General features: G+C 40.6%; 1 protein-coding gene across 2 annotated transcripts in view; it reads right to left on the bottom strand.

Moving 5' to 3' along the window:
• The window catches only part of LOC137321491 (glutamate receptor ionotropic, kainate 2), a 394,735-nt gene that overhangs the window by 87,142 nt on the left and 284,704 nt on the right, over window positions 1-22,889 (bottom strand). For both annotated transcript variants that reach the window (XM_067983881.1, XM_067983882.1), the window contains exon 11: window positions 19,215-19,438. In XM_067983881.1, coding sequence (XP_067839982.1) covers window positions 19,215-19,438 — 224 coding nt within the window. The remainder of the gene's footprint in view (window positions 1-19,214; window positions 19,439-22,889) is intronic.

The following is a 22,889-nucleotide window of genomic DNA, read 5'->3' as shown; positions in this document are numbered from 1 at the left end:
TGCCCCGCCCTATCCCTGTAGCCCTGCAAATTTTTTCCTTTCAAGTACTTATCCAGTTCCCTTTTGAAGGCCATGATTGAATCTGCCTCCACCACCCCCTCGGGCAGTGCATTCCAGATCCTAACCATTCGCTGTGTAAAAAAAAGTTTTTCCTCATGTCACCTTTGGTTCTTTTGCCAATCTCCTTAAATCTATGCCCTCTGGTTCTTGATCCTTCCGCCAATGGGAACAGCTTCTCCCTATCTACTCTGCCTAGACCCTTCATGATTTTGTATACCTCTATCAAATCTCCTCTCAACCTTCTCTGTTCCAAGGAGAACAACCCCAGCTTCTCCAGTCTATCCACGTAACTAAAGTCCCTCATCCCTGGAATCATTCTAGTAAATCTCTTCTGCACCCTCTCTAAGGCCTTCGCATCTTTCCTAAAGTGCGGTGCGCAGAACTGGACACAATACTCCAGTTGTGGCCGAACCAGTGTTTTATAAAGGTTCATCATGACTTCTTTACTTATTTATAATGCCCAGGATCCCGTATGCTTTTTCAACCTGCCCTGCCACCTTCAACGATTTGTGTACATATACCCTCGATCTCTCTGTTCCTGTACCCCTTTTAGAATTGTGCCCTTTAGTTTATATTGCCTCTCCTCATTTTTCCAACCGAAATGCAACACCTTGCGTTTTTCAGCGTTAAATTTCATCTGCCACATCTCCGCCCATGCCACCAGCCTGTCTATATCCTTTTGAGGTCTATAACTATCCTTCTCACTGTTCATTACCCTTCCAAGTTTTGTGTCATCTGCAAATTTTGAAATTTTGCCCCGTACACCAAAGTGCAATTTATTAATATATATCAAGACAAGCAGTGGTATCAGCACCAACCCCTGGGGAACACCACTGTACACCTCCCTCCAGTTCGAAAAACAACCGTTCACCATTATTCTCTGTTTCCTGTCCCTTAGCCAATTCTGTATCCATGTTGCTACTGCCCCCTTTATTCCATGGGTCTTAATCTTGATGACAAGCCTACCATGCGACACTTTATCAAACGCCATTTGAAAGTCCGTATACACCACATCAACTGCATTGCCCTCATCTACTCTCTCTATTACCTCATCAAAAAACTCCATCAGGTTAGTTAAACACGATTTGCCTTTAACAAATCCATGCTGACTTTCCCTAATTAATCCACACAGAAGGAAATTGTTTTCATCTTGCCATTAGGAATGTCACTTGTGTCAGTAGTGAAAGTGGTTTCGATAAAGTAAACTTTGTGTGAGGAAAGTTTGACTACCGCAATAGAATTTGGATTTAAGAGTTTACAGCCCCATACAGTTCACTACTTAATGCATTTTTATTTAAAATAATTTCTGGAGGGTTTGCTCTGCAGTTATGATGGAAACTTCTCTAAGTTTGGCTGCATTGCTAGACCATATATGAAACTAAGCATGGTGCTTATATGGTTGAGGGTGAGTTGAGGCAAAGCAAGGTCTGGAAATTACAGTATACAATATTATCATATGAATATTTAACGCATTCTGATGAGATTCCTCTGTTCGGTCTTGTAAAGGAAGCTTTAATCCCTTTAAGGTGCATCGAGCATTTGTACAATAGTATCATATAGCAGAAGTTCTAGGCCTTGTTGTCCTCTCAACAATACTTTTATAATAGTTTTTTTATAATTATCTTTTGGAGACGAGGCACCGCTCTATGAATAAAAATCTTAATTCTTTCCCAAGACAAAATCAAATAAATGTAAATAATATGCACACATTTTTACATATGTATATTGAAATAATGACATACGGACGCTCACATACATAAGGACAGAGTGGCTTTAAGAAGGCAAAGAAAGCATTTGCAAAAAAAAGGTTACAAATTATTGCTGTGCAAAATAAATTATGCATATCCTTTAAAGAAAATATTCTGAGTGCATATATTTGCTTCATTACACCCAAAGCTATTTATCTTCTAAACTTTCTACTAAACCCTTGGCACTCAGCCAATTTTTTACTTGTTTGACCTAGGACAAAGTATTTTTGGGTGACCCTGCATGTAGCAGATTTAAAAGGCAATACACTGTGTATTAAACGCTCCACTAGAGCTGAGCAAATCAATTACTTCTGTGTGGCAGCCAGTGTTACCATCATTGCAACAAAAAAGCTGACTATTTGAGGAGAGTTTTATAAAGATCATTATTAGTTTTTCTTAAAACCATCTGCTTTAAGAGTTACCATATAAAATGTTAAAACCTTTTTAATTATCTGTCTTTTCCACGAAGCCAAATTCTTTGCATTACTGTAGCTCAGTTAGTGAGTCATACATTTAATTCCTCTCCTACGCCTGAGACACTTAGCTCCAATTCAAGAATGGTAGTTATGTCAACACTATGGGAGATTTTGGAGGTACAGCTTCAAAATCCACTAAATATTTGTCTACGGCATGCTGTGACGTAAAGATTTTAATCAATGAAACTGAGATACAATGCATGAACAGTTCCTCCTCATTAAATACCTTTGTCTCATTTTTATTTATAGTACCTTTGTATGTGCATTTCTAAATATATTGATTACAAAAGGATTGCACATGTTACTTATACCTGTTTTCATTCCATAATGCACAGCATCAATAAAATATATATCAAACCGAAAAAATCAGTGTCTTTCCTTTTCCTTCAAGATCTTTGTAATAGAATTAAAACCAACAGCAGTAGGATTTGTTATCAGTGCAAAGAAACCAGTGCTAAACCACAATGATGTAATTCTGCTATTGCTTTAGAATGCACAGTAGGATCTTGTAATGAAAAAATATATTGACTTTACTCTTTAAGATTTTGATGGATTACACTGTAGACTGAACATTACAAAATGCCACTTGCTTTTTTTTTGAATGCATAGTGTGATGTATATAGTTTCCTCTGGATCAAATCTGCAGAATTGGGGTTTTCTTTGCACAGTAAGGTTCTTTACACCGACAATTGTGCCTTGTGGGTATTGTTTTAATTTCATTAAAAACGAATCTTGATCGTAAGAGTGCATCATTTATTTTTCTGACAAAAATCTCAAAACATGCCGGCAGAGTTTCTTTATCTCCAGTTTCACAGATGAAAAAGGGGAAAGAGGGAATAACTTACCTAATTTATCCTCACAGAGACGATGAATAAAAAATAAGCAGGTGCATATTCTGAACCAACTTAGATGACAGTTGCTGCTCATTACTTTAGGTGTTCATATTGCCAGTAACATCCAAAGAGTGGCTTAGCCACTGTGCTTTTCACCATTGCTTCAAGTACTGAACCCTCAGTTAATATGTGAAAAATTGGTGATCAACACTCCTGACTTTTCTTTAGTTTCAGCCTCTGTCATGAAATATATCCCAAGGCGCCTATAATTTTAAACTCAAAATGTCAAGTGTAATGATATTACTCACCTCTTCTCCCCTGTTTTTTGCTCTAATGAATTCTCTGCTGCTTCATATTGGGCCTCGAGGCTGCTCGAGCATCTTTCCTGTAAAGAATTATGGGTATGGGATGCCACTGAGCCACGATGCTTCCTGGCTAAAGCCTGCCATCCCTGTTATCATTCCCATCCTGAGAACTGTTGTAGAGTTCAGATTTTATACAGGAAGCACCGCTCAGTAATACCTCAATTAGGTATGAAAATTACTCTGTGGCCACCCAGGTCTGAATAAGTAAGTGCCGGAAAGAAGAAACAGCAGAGCAGTGAAGAAAAATGGATGAAAAAAAATGGCAACACTAAAGTAGGACCCCAGAGGAAAGTACTTTAGGAGCTAGGCCTTTCTCCTTGTAACTATGATATCGTACTAGACTGCAAATCAGTGTCTGCTTTGAATTGACATCGAGAAAGGTGAAGGATAGCAGTCACTGTCCTTTCAGATCAATCACTTACTTAGTCCGTCCATCATGGAATCAATTTCCTTTACCTAACACAAAGGGGTAAATTTTAGAAAATCGTGCTCCTGATGTGCAGTCTCTCCCACTGGCAGCGCATATCAAGAGATCATGGGTATACGTCTCACGATTTTCCATCCAGAAATTTACCTTGGAGTTTCATGGCAGTGCAGTGCTAAGTTGAAAAGAACATTTCTCCCGACTTAATAGTAAATGTGTTCATTAACTTAATAGGAAGAAATATTTTTGTTTTGAAGTTCCTACACCTAAGGTATCTCCTTTACTGCCAAAGTTTAATGTCTCATTCAAAGGACGACACTTCAACAACACAGCATTCTTTCAATATGGGAACATCAGCCTAAATTATGTTCTCACATCTAGGACAGGGGTTTGAGCCCACAGCCTTCTGACTCAGGTGAGAGATCAATAAGAGGAAGTATTTTTACTCTGAAGTTCCTTTGTGAATCAATCTGACATTTTTGGGGGCTTGCTCTACTTTAGCAGTAACTTTCATTAAACTTTCCTGACCCTAAACTACCTAGACTGTAATTACCTAAATTCTATTGAGAGAGATCATCACAAATGTGCAAAGCTGAATTTCTAAAGCAGGTTTAGATTTTCTCCCTTTGTTGTACCATCTGAATTTAAAATGATCTCAGAGTTGGTTCCTGTAGTTATGAAGCTGTTGTAAATCTACATTAAAAGTGCAGGCTTGCTGTATGATAATGTAGCATTAACCATGAATAAACATTATTTGCAGCTGTCCTGCAATGCATGTGGCATGGCTAAATGCTCTTTCTATAATGTTGTAGATACAAGTTGTTAAATACCATTTTCTGTTATTTTTCATCTTTTCTCTCCTGACCTCTCTCCATCTCCACCATAAGACAGTTCCAGTCAGTAGAGACGTGATACCTTGGCCTCCTCTGTTTTTTGAATTAGTCTGCGCAAGATACATGTTTCCAAGAGTTCCTCAGGGAAGTGTCCTTGGCCCAACCATTTTCAGCTGCTTTATCAATGACCTTCCTTCCATCATAAGGTCAGCAGTGGGGCTGTTCACTGATGCTGCCGCAGTGTTCAGCTCCATTCACCGCTTCTCCAATAATGGAGCAGCATAGTCAGCCTACAGCAAGACATGGATAACATCCAGGCTTCGACTAACAAGTGGCAGGTAACATTCGCGTCACGTAAGTTAATGAACATCTCAAGCCAGAGAAAGCCTAGCCATCTTCCCTTGACTTTCAATGGCACCACCATCGCTGAGTCCCCCAGCATCAACATCTTGGGGATCACCACTGACCAGAAGCTGAACTGGACCAGACATATCAGCACTATGGCTACAAAAGCAGGATAGCGACTGGATGCTCTGCAACAAATGGTTCACCTCCTGACCTCAAAAGCCTCTCCATCTACAAGGTCCAAGTCAGGGACGTGAGGGAATGCTCACCATTCGCCTGGAGCGGTGCAGCCACAATAACACTCAAGAAGTTCAATGCTTTTAGGACAGTGCAGGTTACTTGATTGGCATCCCTGTCAATCTCCACCTGCTCTATCACCAGTGTACTATGGCTGCAGTATGTATGATCAACACGATGCACGAGAGCAACTCATCAAGGTTACTTATACAGCGCCACCCTCCCCTGTGATCTCTGCCACTGAGAAGAACAAGAGTAGCAATGTCAAGAGAACACCATCACCTCCAAGTTCCCTCCGAGTCTCACAGCATGCTGTCTTGGACATATGTCACTGTTCCTTCAATGTTGGTGTTGCAGAAGACTCACTATAAGATTACCCCCAAACAGGGATCGAAATGTCTGTCTCAAATAGAACTATATGCAGCATTACACAGAATTTTCTACTAGGTCAGAAATTAAAATGAGTGCTACTTAAATTAATCTAACACAAATTACAGTTATATTTGCATACATATGACTCTGATTTAACTCAAATTCCGAGGAAAGATGTAATTCAAGGATTTTACAAATTCCTTAATTGTTCCAAAAATGTTGTCTGTCCTAACCTACTGCACATAACAGGCTTCCAATGATGGTTACAGTGGTGTAATAAATTATGTTACTGGACTAGTAATCCAGAGGCCTGAATTAATAATCCTAGAGAAAGTGAGTTTAAATCCCACAATGACAGTTTAAGAATTTGAATTTTTTTTTTAAAATCTGGTAATATAAAGTTGTTATCAGTAAAAGTGACCATGAAGCTGTAGGATTGTCATAAAAATCCAACTGGTTCACTAATGCCCTTTAGAGAAGGGAACCTGCCATTCGGCCTGGTCTACATGTAACTTCAGTCTCACACCGATGTGGTTGTCTCTAAACTACCTTGTGAAATGGCCAAGCAAGCCACTCAGTTGTATCAAACTACTACAGTGGTTCAAGAAGGTGGCCCACCACCACCTTTTCAAGGGCAACTAGGGATGGGCATTAAATGCCGACCTTGCCAGCCATGCCCACATCCCGAAAATGATTTTTTAAAATTAATATATTACACTTTGAAAAAAATCTTCCTGATGGGCAAGAACTACTGAGCATTAATTGCAGTCTAATTATAGATTAAATATGTTCATTTGTTTTGATTCTTACCTATGTGAAATACAACAAATTACCCTTCCACTGACACATTCTACAACATAAAAGATTCACTGACCAGGGATATGTAAAAACTAAATCATCTTGGTTTATCTCTTTGATTGTCTAACTTTCTTTGTAACTCATGGCACCCAATTACATTCCACTTAAAGATACAATTATAACTTTAAAAAAAATCTTATTGGGATATGGGCAATACTGCCAATATTGCATATATTGCCCATCCCTAATTATTCTAATAAGGTGTTGTTGGGCCTTCTTTTTGAACAGTGTTAGGGAATTCCAGGATATCGACCCAGCAACGATGAAGAAATAGCAATAAATGTTCAAGGCAGGATGGTATATCACTTGGAGGGGAACTTGGAGGTGATGGTGTTCCCATGACATTGCTACCCTTGTCTTCCCCATTAATAGAAATCACAGAGAAGGGAGATGCTGTCAATTTAAGCTTGTTGGGGTGCTAGAGTGCGCTGTGTAGATAGTACAGCCAAAGGGCACTGATGGTGGAGGATGTGGATATTGAGTCCAGCGGCAGTGATTGAGTGGATTGCATTAACTGGATTTTGTCAAGCTTCTTAATTGCTACTATTCTGCACCCATCCAGGTAAGTGGTGAGCATTCAATTACTCTTGACTGGAGCCTTGTTTATAGTGGAGAGCCTTGTATATAGTGGAAAGATTTGTAGGTACTGGAGAGCCTTGTATATAGTGGAAAGATTTGTAGATAGTGGAGAGCCTTGTATATAGTGGAAAGATTTGTAGGTAGTGGAGAGCCTTGTATAAAGTGGAAAGATTTGTAGGTAGTGGAGAGCCTTGTATAAAGTGGAAAGATTTGTAGCTAGTGGAGAGCCTTGTATATAGTGGAAAGATTTGTAGGTAGTGGAGAGCCTTGTATATAGTGGAAAGATTTGTAGGTAGTGGAGAGCCTTGTATATAGTGGAAAGATTTGTAGGTAGTGGAGAGCCTTGTATCAAGTGGAAAGATTTGTAGCTAGTGGAGAGCCTTGTATATAGTGGAAAGATTTGTAGCTAGTAGAGAGCCTTGTATATAGTGGAAAGATTTGTAGATAGTGGAGAGCCTTGTATATAATGGAAAGACTTTGAAAGGTAAGGAGCTGTGCTATTTGTTGCAGAGTACCCAGCCTCTTCCCTTCTCTTGTAGCCATAGTATGATATGATTCATCCAATTATACTTCTGGTCAATGATGACCCCCAAGATGTTGATGGTGGGGAATTAGGTAATGGTGGTGCTGTTAAAGATCAGTGGGTTGTTTGACTTTTTCTTGTTTAAGACGGTCTACACCTGGCCCGGATGTTACCTGCCATCTGTCAGTCCAAGCCTGGATATTATCGAGGTCCTGCTCTATGTTGGCATGGGCTGCTTCTTTATTGTAGGAGTTGTGAGTGGAATGAACACTATAGAATCATCATTAAACAGCCCCACCACTAACCTTATGATGACAGGAAGGTCATTGATAAAGCAGCTGAAAATAGTTAGGCTGAGAATGCTTCCCTAAGGATCTCTTACAGTAATGTCCTGGAGCTGTGATGACTGGCCTCCAAAAGCCTGGAGGATTTTACCTGTCATGAGTGGCCTCCGATAGTCATTGGAGGGTTTTCCCTTTGACTCCACCCCACCCCGCAATGACCTCAGTTTTGGTAGGGTTCAGTGGTGCTATTGTTAGTCAAGTGCTGCCTTAATGTCAAGAGCAGCTACTCTCACTTCATCAATGGCATTCAATGCATGGAATATATTTTTTTTAAATATTAAAATATTTTCTAGATTTCCCGCTGTCAAATTTTCTTTGATAATGCTCCTGTGAAGCGTCTTGGGAGGTTTTACTACGTTAAAGGCGCTATATAAATGCACATTGTTGTTGTTGTTTTTTTGGTATATAGAATAGGTTTGGCTGAAATCCCCCCTTCCCCCACTTCATGGTCAAGTAACCTGCCAACATACAATGTCTAGGCTCATGCATGAAGAAAGGCACAAGGACATGGCACCAGAAGGCTGATGCTGTCTATTGAACCAATTTTTAATGAGAAACCAAAGTGAAAGGCCAAGATATGGATAATAACTTTGGAGAATGTAATGGACAAGAATGGAAAGGATTGAACAGCAGAAATCGTGTTGCTGACTTTATTGATGAGGGAATCTGCTGCTTCAGCGTTGCATTGTTTTGTTTTATAAAAGTGTAAATTGTAATTTTTATTTGTCAAACAGGAGAATATGATCCTTAAGCCACAATGTCTTAAAGTAAGTAATCAATGTCTAATTACTGTTTTGCAGTTGTGTATAAGGAACTGTTTAAACAGATGGGGCTCGATTTTAAATGCTAATTGCAGGTGCATGGGGAGGGGAGGGGCTGCGAAAATTGCAGAAGTGCAGAGTGGGTTCGGAAGCTGGCTCCAACCCGCTAACTTCCGTGTTCCCCACGGACGCACCTGTGTGTGCGCGGGCGTCCTGAATCCAGAAGTCCGGCCGTCAATTAAAGCCGGCGGGATGACAGTGAAAGAGCCAAATGTACCTCATTGAGGTGCTTAAGGCACGTTACTTGTGACATATTAGGTAGTTAGAACGATTTTTAACTTACCTGGGCAGCTTTCCCATGGCTTCTGATTCACGCCTGGTGAAATAAGGTGTGAAAGGGCCGGATCAGGCAAAAAGAAATGAAATAAATTAAATAAAAAACCATTGCACAACATTAAAACACAAATTCAACCTTCCATTCCACCCTGCTCTGATGTCCGATGTCTCCCTCTCCGATCTCCCCCTCTTCACCCCCCCCACCACCCCCCCGCTGCCAACCCGCCACCATTTCAAAATTGAGCCCATGGTTTTTTGAGTGAGCAAATGGATAAGGAGCTGAAATCTGTGGTTAGAGGATGATAAGAGCGTTGAGGTTGGAAAAACAAGTAGGGTATGTCTCTTCAATGAAATCTTGCACTATGGGATGAGACAGACATACTTGGAAGCTGACAGGTTCCCAAGAATGAACATCAACCAGACTTATGGTTAGCAGATTCACTTGGTTGAATAACAATTGACTTCAGGACGAATGTGCTATGTGATAAGGTAACTAGTACTTACTGATACAAATTGCAAGGATGCCAGATTGTTAATTCAGCAGGAAGAAACCATTTGGTCAAACATGACAACTTTGCTTCATGTAATAAAGTTTATGTAAAGCTTGGGAGACAAAGGGAAGTTGCTGCTGGAGCAGAATGCTGACTGCCACCATCAACAGCGATAAGGAAAGGTATAAAGGGAGAGGAGGTTACACCTAGACTGGGGACTACAGTGAATCCTCCACAGAAAGAAGAAACCTTGGTTGGCAAGGCTCTTAGGACACTGATAATCACTGTGTTCTGATTGGTAAGGTTGCCTCATAGTGGCATGCTCTCATACAGCAACAGTCAATATTGATATTGGGCTGGAATACTTGAAGCTTGTCACAAATAAAGATTAAACTAATTTTTATATGCACATATCTGTAGTCATGTCTGATTATATTTGGAGACACAGTGCATAATTGGCTAACAAAGGCCCGGAGTCCAGGAAAACGCCATGATTGTAAGGAGTAAGGCCGGGAAATTCCACGGAGCTGCTCTCACTCTGCCAACGTTACTTCCCTGAAACCTTACTTATGGGCTTAAATGGGGTTTCTGCACACTTCTGGAGAAGTAACACTGCCAGTGCGGAAGCAGCTCCAAAGACTAAACGTGAAAGTGAGAGAAATCAGGAAGTAGTGATTAGGTGATGCCAAGTTTGGGATTCAAAATGCCTGAAGATTACAGGAGGAAAGAAAGACTGATGAAGCTAAGGATATCCACAGATTCCAACTCTAGGCACAGAAAGATCTTGTAGCTCTCATCTTCAAGACGCCCTGTAGTGCTTCGCAGCCAATAAATTGCTTTTGACTTGTAGTCACTGTTGTTTTGTAGGCAAATGTGGCAGCCAATGTGCTCATAACATGGTCCTGCAAACAGCCACATGATAAATGACCAGCTAACCTGTTTTGGTGGTGCTGGTTGTAGGATGGTTGTTAGCCAAGAGTGCCATGGAATCTCTTATGAATAATTGAACAGACAGGCATGTCCTCAGTTTAATGTTTCATCCAAAAGGCAGCGTCTCTAATGATTCAGCCTCAACACTGCAATGAGGTCTAGATTATGTGGTCAGGTCTTGGAGGGGGCTTAAACCAAACAGCCTACTTACTCAGCAGCAAGAGCCAAACTGACACCTGAGTTAAATTAAGAGAGTGTATAATGAAGGAGGAAGAGTAGCATGTGGAACTTAGAAGGGTGTGGAGATGCCGGTGATGGACTGGGGTTGACAATTGTAAACAATTTTACAACACCAAGTTATAGTCCAGCAATTTTATTTTAAATTCACAAGCTTTCGGAGACTTCCTCCTTCCTCAGGTAAATGTTTAGAAGGAGCAAGAGTAAACTTAAGAGAGAGAAAAGTTGGAGGCTAGAGGTGAGAGAGAGATTGCCTATCAGATGACAAGCATTTTCTTCTATCCTTTCTAGGTGTGTGAGAGATCCCAGCATGATCACTGTCTTCTTTTAAAAGTGCTCTGGAATCCACAGGTAGTTTGTTTTCATCCACCATGATATTTGCAGGGAGTCTCACCCTTCCAGCAACATGCTCCCTCTCTCTCAGCTCCGTAAGTACTTCAGAAGTGTGGAACGTTGCCCCAATGCTGATAAAATCCTGAATGTGTTCTCACCAGCGTTGGTGGTCCAGACACAGTGGAGATTGACAGGTCAGCATTGAATAACGGCAGAGACTCACATTTTCACTCCTTGCAGATACTATTGTTCCCAAACAAAGAGGCTGAAAGAATGAGAGTGGTGTGCAATGACGCTATCACAGAATTAGCTTCACTTTGATTGATGGAACAGCCCAGCATGAAATGTACAGTCATGTGGCTGAGTCTTTGAAAATTGTGTAAAACTGTTAAAGAAAAGAGAGATAGTTTGACAAGTTGCTAAAGTTAGAGTTTCAAATCTTTTTTTTCACTCTCTTTTTCAATACTGTAAGTGATTACAACATGAATTTAAACCAAAGTGACTTTCTCAAGGGGAACATTTGTCTCGCACTTTCTTTAATAAATTATTATGTTAATTCATCAACTGACAAGAAGATTTTATGTGCCTGAGTGCGAAATGTGAATTAGCATGGAGGAGACCTACACTGGGATATGGTCTAGGAACAGAAGTGGCCTTCTGGCACCCTGCCTAGGTAGCCATTGTTCATCTGCGAGCTGGACAAGGAGCATTGGAGGGTTATTCAACAATCCTGTCAGCATATGGCAGCCATGCATGCACAGAGTCAGTAGAGGACAATCAGGGCAGGAACCCTGGCATATTCTACCCTACCCTTGCCCAGGGATGCTCGGGCACCCATAAGAATTAGAAGGTTTCACACTAAGTACTAGGGCAAATAATGTCAGAGGTAGAAATGGCTGTCTGCAACATTAGTACAGGCAACTGACTCAATAGGAAGTTAGATTTATAGAGCCCAGTTGACCTTATTTTTTCCTTGTCTTAGTTTGTTCTAATTCACAGTATGAATTTAAGTATTGTCGCATTAAAGGGGCATCACCACCCCTATAAATTTGTTAGGAGAGCTTTGGAACTCTATCAACAGATGATGTGGTGACCTAATTAATGTTTCAAAAATGTCATTACATTGTCCCCAATTAAAGTCTAACTAATCCTAAAAAAAGTATTGCCTGTTAGTTTAAACCTTAGATTGCAGGGTCCTGAGAAATTACTCTTCCTGGGCCGGCCACTTTTTAACGTTTTCAATTCACGCACACTGTGACACTGAAGCAAAAATAACACTTGCTGTAGAAAAATATCTCAAGGAACATGATAGAGGAGAAAAGGAGTGGGTACCAAGCCTTTGCAGCATGGTTAAGAGAGGTAACTGAAAGTTTGGTCAAGGAGATGCATTTTTAAAAAGTGCTTAAAGGCAGGGGAGGGGAGGGTTGGGGAGGTGGAAGAGTCTCGGGAGGGAGTTCCAGCGAGTAGAGCTGAGGAAGCTGAAGGCTCTTCCGCCAATGGTGGAGAAAAGGGAAGAGGGGATACACAGGAGGCCAGAGTCAGAGGACACAGGAAGTGAACATTAACATGTCAACAAGAAAGCTTTTCAAATACCAGCTCAGCTTTGTTACTTTAATGTTAACCCTAAGCTACAAAAATACTTTAATGTTACTTTAAATTTCAAAAAATTAAACATCTCTTCCGTCCAGATGGTTCCTGTTTTCTACTTTTTCACCCCATCCTCGCCTTCCTTTCTTATTATTTTAACATTTACTTTTTTCTGTCTAATCTAACCTAGCCTAACATTGAGCAACACCACGATTACACAGAAGTTACAACACGGAAACAACGTTCAGCCCAACTATCTGCATGTTGATGTTGAATGTGGATTTTGCTACCACATTGAGACGATTAGCATAGTGGCATTTAAAGGGAAGCTGGATAAGTACATGAGGAAGAAAGGAATAGAAGGATATGTTGATAGGGTTAGATGAAGTAAGGTGGGAGGAGGCTCGTATGGAGGCTTAACACAGCAGAGACCCATTGGGTCAAGTGGCTTGTTTCTGTGCTGTAAATTCTATGTAATGTTTATCCTCCATGCCAGAAGTAGTCCTACTCCCATGAGCTTACTCTGTTATTCCCTTTATTACTCACTTTATTCCCCTTTCCTTCAGTCACCTATCTAAACTGTTCTTAAAAATTGACATGGTCCCTGCTTCAATCACAAACTCCAGCACTGCAATCCACAGCCTCACAATCGTCTGTGTAAACAAGTTTCTCCTGCTCTCTGTCTTTACATTAAACATTATATCTATGTTGCCTTGTTCTAGACCCCCTCAATCACAAGAATCAATCCGTTTCTATCTATTCTGTCCCACCCCTTCATAATTTTAAACACCTCTATCAAATCACCCCTTATTTTCCTCTGGTTCTAATGAAAACAGCACAAGTTTTTCAAGTCTTTCATCATGTTTGAATATCCTCACACCAGGCAGTGTCCGAGTGAATCTGTGTTGTATCCTCTCTATTGCCTCAACATCCTCCATATAGAATGGAGCCCAAAACTGCACACAGTACTCCAACTGCAGTCTTACTAAGATATTGTATAGATTCACCGTTCTATCTCGACTTTTAATTTCTATAGTCTTGCCATGAAATCCAGTTTTCCATTAGCTTTCTTTATGGTCTCATCCACTTGAGGTGCTGCTTTTAATGTCTTGTGAACCTAAACCCCCAAATCCCTCTGCTCTTCCACATCACTCAGCCTTCCCCCATTATGATTTCTACTTTTTTTTCAAAATGTATCACCTCACATTTACTGACATTGAATTCCATCTGCCACTTTTATGCTCATTCCACCATCTTATCAATATCCCCTTGAAGCTTCCTTTGGTCCTCAGAATTATTTACTGTGCTTCTATTTTAGTATTATCTGCAAATTTGGACACCGCTCACTCTAGTTTTATATCCAAATCATTGATGTGCACAGGAAACAGAAGTGGTCCAAGAACAGAACCCTGTGGGACATCGCTACCCACTTTCAACCACTCTGAGAAACCGTCCTTAACTCCTACAATGTTTCTTCCCTTCTGACCAGTTTGTAGTTCAATTTACGACCTTCCCCTTAATTCCATACCCTTTAATCTTCTCCAATAGTCCCCTGAGTGGTACCTTGTCAAAGGCTTTTTGAAAGTCCACGTATATCATTGCACTGTATTTCCCCCATCCATCATATCTATCAACTTCTCCAAGAATGAATCAACACTTTCTGCTTCTGCTATCTTCCATGGGAACCTGTTCCATAGATTTACCCTTTGTTCATTGAAATAACATTTCTGCAGATTAGTTTTGAATTTACGCCCCCTTCAAGCACTGGTCATGTCTTCTGGTTCTATTGAGCTGCTCAAGGTAAAACAGCTTGTCCTAGCCTACATTATCTAGTCTCTTTAGAATCCTAAAAACAGCAATAATCTCACCTATCAACCTTCTCTTTTCCAGTGAGAATATCCCCAATTTATGCAATCACTCTGCATAACCCAATCCCTCTATTTCCTCAATCATTCTGATTGCCCTCCTCTGTATCCTCACAGAAGCTGCAATATCCTTTTTGTACTGTGGCGACCAGAACTGTACACAGTATTCTAAGTGCAATTGCACCAGTGATTTAAAAAGCGGCAGGATTACCTCACTACTTCAGCTCAATATTGACCTTTTAAGACATCCTAACATTTGATTTGCTTTACTCACTGCCGCCGAGCATTGTTGCGATAGCTTCAATTTATTGTCAATCAGGACCCCCAGATCGCTTTCATTTTCCACACACATTATTTTCTGCCATCTGTCTGCCCAATTCCCAAGTATATTCAAATCTTTCTGTAGCTTCTCCCGTTCAGCTTTGCGGTCTACCACCTCCATTAGCTTTGTATCATCTGCATCTGAGAAAGGAAAGGGAAATACAATAGGAGTATAAAGCTGCTTTTATATTGGGCTAAGTTTATTGTTAAATTTATTCTCGGGATGTGAGCGTCACTGACAAGATCTGCAGATATTGCTCATTCCCACATGCCATGAGAAGGTAGTGGACCTTCTTCTTGAGGAACTGAGTTGACTTGCTGGGCCATTTCAGTGAGCAGTTAAGAGTCAACCACACTGATGTGGTCACATATCGGCCAGACCGGGTAAGGTCGGCAGGTTTCCTTCCCTGAAGAACATTAGTCAACCAGCTGGGTTTTTATGGCAATCTCACAGCTTCTTGATCACTTTTACATAAGCAGCTTTTTATTTCCAGACTTTTAAAACTGAATTCAAATTCTCAAACTGCCCATGGTGGGATTAGAACTCACAGTCTCTGGATTATTAGTGCAGATCTCTGGATTACCAGTCCAGTAACATAACCACTATTGTTAGTGCAGATCTCTGGATTACCAGTCCAGTAACATAACCATTACACTTCCATACCCTGATAATGCCGTTGGCTCCCAATGCACAAGCCTCTTGAGCCAGGTAGTATTGCCAAAATAAACTTGCCAGATTCAGTAAGATGGGGGGCCATTTTTTTACCAGGTCTTCGGTGGTTTGCCTTAGCAAATCTAGCCAGTTTACTTTGTCCATGCATCAGGAGCCGGTGGCACTAGCAGAGGTGTTGCACAAAATAAAAGCAGCTTATAATTAAGAAATTAAACAAATGTTCCTAAGTTTGGTTCTGTGTAACTGAGTACAGTGACAGATGATATTTTTCCTCAATGCAGCTTCAGATTCATGATGTTAGTTTGGAGAGGAAAAATCTTGTTTGGAGCTAATAAGATGCAAATTCAATCTACAGACTTTTCGGGAATTATTTCTGAGTAAAACGTTGATTTATAAAACCCAAAACAACTCACATTTACATGGCGCCTTTATATAGAAAAAATGTTTCAGAGGTGTGAGGAAAAAAATGGATGGGCCGCCAAAGAAGGGGATATTAGGAACGGTGAACCAATGGCTTAGTCAAAGAGTTATAACGAGTGTCTTAAAGGAGGGGAGGTAGGTGGATAGGTAAAGTGATTTAGGAAGGGATTTCCAAGGAAGGGGCCTAGACAGCTGAAGCCATTTCCAACAGTGGTGGGGCACAGAGAGGGGTGATACACAAGGGGCTGGAGTCAGAAGACCAGAGAGATGGGGGCTTATAGGGTTGGAGAATGTTACAGAAATATGGAGGGGGTGAAGCCATGGAGGGGTTTAAGCACAAGGATGAGAATTTTGAATTTGAGGCATTGGTGAACCAGAAGCTAGTGTAGGTCAGTGAGGAAAGGTGTGATGGGTGAGTGGGACTTGGTGCAGGATAGGATATAAGCAACAGTTTTTTGGATGAGGTTTATAGACTGTTGAGCATGAAAGGCAGGCGAGGAGAGCAATGGAACCATTGAGTCTGGACATGATGAAGGCATGAATGAGGGTTTTAGCAGTAGATAGGGTTGGTAGGGGAGATGGGGGGAATATCATGTAGCTGGAAATATGTAGTTTTTGTGATGGGGAAGATATGGGGTTGGAAGCTCAGCTTGGGATTGAAATGGAAAGGAATGGAGTCGATGGCACTGCAGCAAGAATCAAACGACAGGAAGAAACATTTTTCACTCAGATGTTTCTGGTTTATGATTCAGGCTGTTACTTTTCATACGATTAGATTTCAAACGTGCAGCTGGTAGAGGCATTGCTCACTGCTGAACTGAGCCATTGAGGTCAGAGAAGTCCCAGGTTTGATCCTGCTTTGTGATAAATGAATAGATCTCAGTCAGAGCTACAATGATTTCAATACTCTGGGCAAGAAGGACGGGGGGGAATATTAGCAAGTGTTCCTCCTCCTGGTCACTATTCACTGACCATTTCCAGAAAGTTTGAACATTATGTAAGGACAGATAACGTTCCGTTCTGATGTCTGCAGAGGGGAATAGCACTGACTAGTCTACAAGGTTGATATCGAGCCATCAAGGTAGCCATACGAGATAAGGATTTGGACCAAAGGAATGAAAATCAGGAACATCTCAAAAATATTGCAGCAGCTGACAAGTTTGTCATGGTGCCGTTAAGGTTTTTTGCACAGATTTCATTTTTGGACAGACTCGAAGGTGCTATTGCTGCCCTGTAATGCTTATTCTCTCACTGCCAGTCTCCATACGTTTACTTCAAATTCCTTGTGCTGTACTGCTGCCTCAGAAGTTAGAGGCAAAGAAGCAATAATGCATGTCTGGTACTGGCAGCTGCAATCCTAGAATTAATGCAGGATTTGTAGCTGTAACCTCAAGTTTCCATTAATGTAAAATTTACAAACTTACTTCTTGGTTTTTGTACTTAAATAGTGAACATAATTGCTTGCCTCTTCTCATGTAAAGAAGGATGAACATTTTACTTTAAGCAGCAAGAAAGAAATAACTGGAAGTAAAGGGAATTAGGGGTTACGGGGAGCGGGCAGGAAATTGGACATGAATTTAAATTTGAGGTTAGGATCAGATCAGCCATGATCTTATTGAATGGCGGAGCAGGCTCGAGGGGCCGATTGGCCTACTCCTGCTCCTATTTCTTATGATCTTATTAACTGAGAACGATAATAATTAACAGTGAGGAGATTTTCATCTTTGCCACACCAGTATGCCATATCTCACTAATTTTAGGCCTCCAAATCTCACTGAAAATATCAAAAAATCTCTAACATTTAATAAAAATCATAAACCATGCATTGCCTTTCTGCTTGGATGTGCAGCATTGTATTACAATTCTATTTTCTACACTACATTATAAAAGGTAGTATGAAATATGACTATTGGTAGCAGAAATCTTTTCCTCCCCCTTCCCCCCAATAGTAAAGCAAATAAACAACAATTATAGTTCTAATCAGAGAATGAAATCAGGAGAGGATTGCTTCACCGTGCCAATTAATCTCACCAAGATTCATTTCTGGGAGACAACTTACATTAATAGTATAAGATGTACTGGAAGATACTTTAGAAATAATCTTTAAAAAAGTCGCCAAAACAATGACACCAAAGATGGGTGCAATGGACAACCCTGAAGTTGAGTTTAAATCTCTTCACATCGAATGCTGCAGTGGTACTGCAGACACGGTATCAATACTCTGGTGCCAAAAGGTCAATATAACATTGCCAACGAAGGCAGACATCGCTCCAAGTGCAATCATCTCCAAGAGGTGGTTTCACTTCATTTAGATTCAAAGTCCTCTTTTCAAGAATTACTCGTTTTAAAGTTTGAAAGCAACTTGTTCAGCCCACTGTACCACAATTCGAAAGGTAAAGCTGCAAGCAGTGGACTTTCTGCTATTTCCCCATTATCTTCTCGCGTCTACTCTTTTGCTAAACTTTAGGAACAGCAGAAAATATTCAGCACAAAAGAGAGCTGACTATGTCGCCAAAAGAAATCTCAGGCACCAGTCGGGAGACAGCAAACAGTGTCCCACGTGTGCGTTCTAGTACATATTGTATAAGGCTCTTCTGCTTTCCCACTCCCTAGTATGAATCGCAACTCCTTACTCACATTAGTCTTAAAATGCAGTCAGTACTGCACTGGCCGTCGCAGTATATAACTGCAGCAATTGTAATATGTTCAAGAACGTGCATTTGAAGCAAGGTGAAAAGCATTTGTTGGTAATAGTGGGGGATGGGTGCATAGTTATACTAATTTACAGCGCTGCATGATAAACTACCATCTCTCTGCTACTATGCCTGTTTCACACAAAAACCCTGCTATGACTAATTAATAGCCTTTCTTAAGACGTTTTCTGTGAAATCACATTTTCTATGCTTCAGTCCATGTGTGCAGTGAAACGGTGTAATGTGTAAAATTCAATTAACTGCCTTCATTTTTCTTCTGGACAGCATTCATCGTTTACACTGTGTCAGCAGCACAGTAGTGGCACTAAAAAAGAGATGCTGGTTTAACATACTTATCTGCGCCAGAAACCCAGTCGAAAATATCTTTCTGAAAATCATTTTTTTTTTCTCCACGGTATTAGCAAGGTTTTACCTCAGACAGAGATGACAAACGGCACAGAGGTGTTAAAACAAAGGGGGACAAAATCAACAAAAAAAAATCAGTGACTTTTGACAACATTTGCAAAAACATAGTGGCATTGCCAAAACTCACTGAAGGCATCATGTTACCTGGCTATGACAAACAGCACACAACTGACACCCAAGTAAGCCAGCAGAATATACATCCAGATATCAGGGGAGAGAGGATTCAGGAAGGAGAAAACGCCAGGGTTTGTACCGTTGGGCTTTCGGTACAAAATACTTATTCCCAGAGTCATGAATGGCTTTGAGAAGTCAATGACCTTCTCTCGGACGTAGGTGATAGTCAGGGGCGCAACTGCAAGATCAGCTTTCTGTGGACAGAAATAGAGAAGGACAAAAGGTGCAGTTAGTAAGTCAACAGAGGCAAAGCAATGTTACAATATAATATTGGTTAAAGAACTGTCAGATAACGAGCTACGATTGTCTCTTAGTAAATCCCACCAAGTGAATGTCGTCATCCGTCAATGGCGCACAACATCTTGGCAATTGGATGGGCCACTGATGAGTGTTGTTGTTGATATCAAACATTGAGCAAAAAGCTAAACAGTTCCTCTCACCAAAACTTTACAGTATGTTTCATATGTACATTCAGCAGATCTCGTGGTTTTCTTCACAGAGAGTCAGAGGATACTTTTTTTTATAATAGGGTGTTATCGACAAAGTGTTCTAGGGATCATACTACAAGCAGCAAGCGTGACCGTCACAGTTTTAGGGTTTTTACGTAGTTTTTCTTAGATTCAGTGCCACCAGTCACTTCCTTTAACAGACCTCGGGAACCCTTTGATCTTTATCTGCACCTTTATCTCCCCAGTATCTGAATAAACAATAGCATGGTGCCCCGTTTATAACAGAGAATCCTTACTCTGTACATCGGTTATTGGAATATATCATGAGCAGCCTTGTGAATTCTCCTCTCTTTAAGACAATGCACTGGATAAGCACTCTATCCAGTCAAGACATAGGTTTTGAATCGAAAAGATGGTTTTCTTTGCATGAAAAATTAATGAACTGTACATATTCACAGTGATACGTATTTTCCCTACACTCTTCAAGATGTAAAGTAACAAAGATATAACTCACTTTCTCACTAAATATAGCTCTAACCATAAATTACTCGCTGTAACCTTGGATTAGTCTGATTTTGCTTTGCATAGGATTTTAAAATACTTGACTGGTGACTGTGAGTTACCAACACACTGTCTGCCTTCACACTCTGTCTCTTTCTCTCTCTCTCTCTCTGAATTGTCACCTTGTTGGCTACATATAGTGACACTAATATTCCTGGCCAAAATGGAGATGATTGGGTAATTCCCCTGTCAATTACGCCTGGAGACCACACTGCTCTAAGTGATGTGGGATTGATTTTACGCACACAATTTGTATTCTGTAACTATCCTCCACTCATTGCATTTTGCTGGAGAAATAATCCTGCTTTTATCGGGAGACTGTTGCTGTAGTTTCGATCATGAGTTCTTTTTCCTCTAGTTAGTAGAGACTTTGTTTAAATAGACTCTATAGACTGTTTGCTGTAGTACGCTATTTAAATAGACTCTGTTTGCTGAGTAAATAGACTTTGTTTGTTATAAAATAGACTGATGTAAGTCCTGCCATATGTCACGCCCCGCCTCCAACTCATTGGCTGACACAGTGGTGTCAATCAACACTCTGCACCTTGTCTGAGTTGTCACTCACAGAGAGTCCCAACCAATCAAGGATCTCTTTTCTCAGAACTGGCTGTTAAAGTCACTACTTCTGGTTTGAGGGCCTGCCTTTTGATGTGTGACCAGCTGATCTCCAGACTTCTCCATTTCAACTCCCCCCCCCCAACCCCTCCCACCACTCCCACCACCTACATACACAGTGCGAATTGAATACCATGACACTTCAACCAACCAAGTGTCACAATAGTCCTCCTGTTGGACCATGGAACCATCTTTAACAGATGTAAAGTAAAGTAACAAAGATGATTGGAATTGTAAATGACTGGCCCCTCTGGATGATTAGCTAATTAACACTCCAAATTACTACTTCATGGGCCCAAAATAAATTTGCACCATGAGAAAATTCTAGTAGACAAACAGACAAGTTCAAACGCAAGGCTTTCTGTTAAAAGGAAGACTGTGTGTGTCCTTGGGAGTTAACACCTTGCACACGATTCTAGCATTACAAGAACAAAGGTTAAATACAAAAATCCAGTTTGGCACAGTGACACTTTCAGGATGTGTACACTGTATACAAGACTTTTAATATGTTATAGGTAGATAGATAAATAAAGCTGGATTATCTTACATCAAGGAGTTTGGTTGTCATTGTAAACCACAATTTTAAAGCTTAAGTGCTTTTCTCAATATTATCTGAAACTTAAAGTTTATTACAATTCCAAGTTGTATTATTCCAGATCAGTGGAGTTCATTAGGCAAAGTGGCAAAGGTACCTTGGAGTAACTTTGAAGTAGTCAACTAATCTCAAAGGACCAATGATGGCTATTAACCACACAATCCTCACTCTTGAAGTTTATGATATAATTTGAGCACGCTTAACTTACTACCAGATATCCTTTAGTCTCTCTTTTAAAAGAGCAGAGACTTCACTCTAGAAACATTGCACAATGCAGCCATAATGGCTAAATGTAAAGTTTTTTTTTGTAAAATGATTACTGAGCTAATTATTTTAGCGGTACTTTTAAGTTGATACTTGCTATTTGAGTGCAAACAGTGCTCTCAGCTAAACGCTCAACAACACAACCACTGAACCAAAACATGGCTATTTGTACCAAGATGGATGACTGAACTGACATTTCTAATATGTAGTGGGACTCCCTGTGAGTTTACTGTGAGCAATTCAAGAACAAACTTTACCAATATCATTCAGTGTGGATAACCTGTGAACAGAATAATTTACCAACAAATACACTGAGAAGTTGCAGTAAAAAGTATTTAAATGTTTGTTAATTTTCCCTACATTACAACAGTGACTACACTTCAAAAGTAGTTAATTGGCTGTAAAGCGCTTTGGGACATCCCAAGGTTGTGAAAGGCGCTTTTTACATGCAAGTTCTTTCTTTCTTTCTTTAATTGCTTTTGCAATATACAAAGAATATTGGTTATTTGGGAGTGATCACAATCCATTGAGCTAAATGAGGGCTTCAGACGAAATCACAAACCGCAAGAGTGAAGTTTTAGCATTTTATCACTGCTCTAAAAGATCCAGTAAAATATCCAGTAAACCTGCTGACTTGTGACATAGTTCTTGTTTTACAACTTTTTTTTGTGATTGCGTGCACATCAACGTGAAGGATGTTAGGATTGGCAATGAAACAGTTCAGACATCTAAGGGTGAATTCTAAACCCCCCCCCCCCACCTCTCCTCCCTCCACCGGCAGGAATAGTGCGAGTGGAGGGTTAAGATAGCAGGGGGTCATGCTGTATTCCTGATGTGTTACCACCCCGGCCATCTTATCTCACCTCAAGGCAGGCACGGGAGTGTCGCCCGTCCTGGGCTGCGGGGCCTTACTCTACATCGAAAAGTCACAGCACATTGCTGTCAAAAGTGCCAGCATTTTAACAGCACAGGACCAAACCTGAGAGCAGGACCTGGTGGGAGTTAATGGAGTGGCCAGGAGAGGCCAAGGTAAGTGTGTGAATTGAACTTTTTGGAGGATTCTTTGTGGACAAGAGGATCAAGAGCCTTTCCCTGGAGCCCGCAAAGAGTCCTTGGACCTCCCCAGCTCTGGCCTTAGCTCTCCCTCACAGCGCCAGAATC

The sequence above is a fragment of the Heptranchias perlo genome, chromosome 5 (genome assembly GCF_035084215.1).
Source record: "Heptranchias perlo isolate sHepPer1 chromosome 5, sHepPer1.hap1, whole genome shotgun sequence".
Classification (NCBI taxonomy): domain Eukaryota; kingdom Metazoa; phylum Chordata; class Chondrichthyes; order Hexanchiformes; family Hexanchidae; genus Heptranchias; species Heptranchias perlo.
Note: the sequence above shows the minus strand (reverse complement) of the source record. Positions and strands in the feature narration are given on the sequence as shown.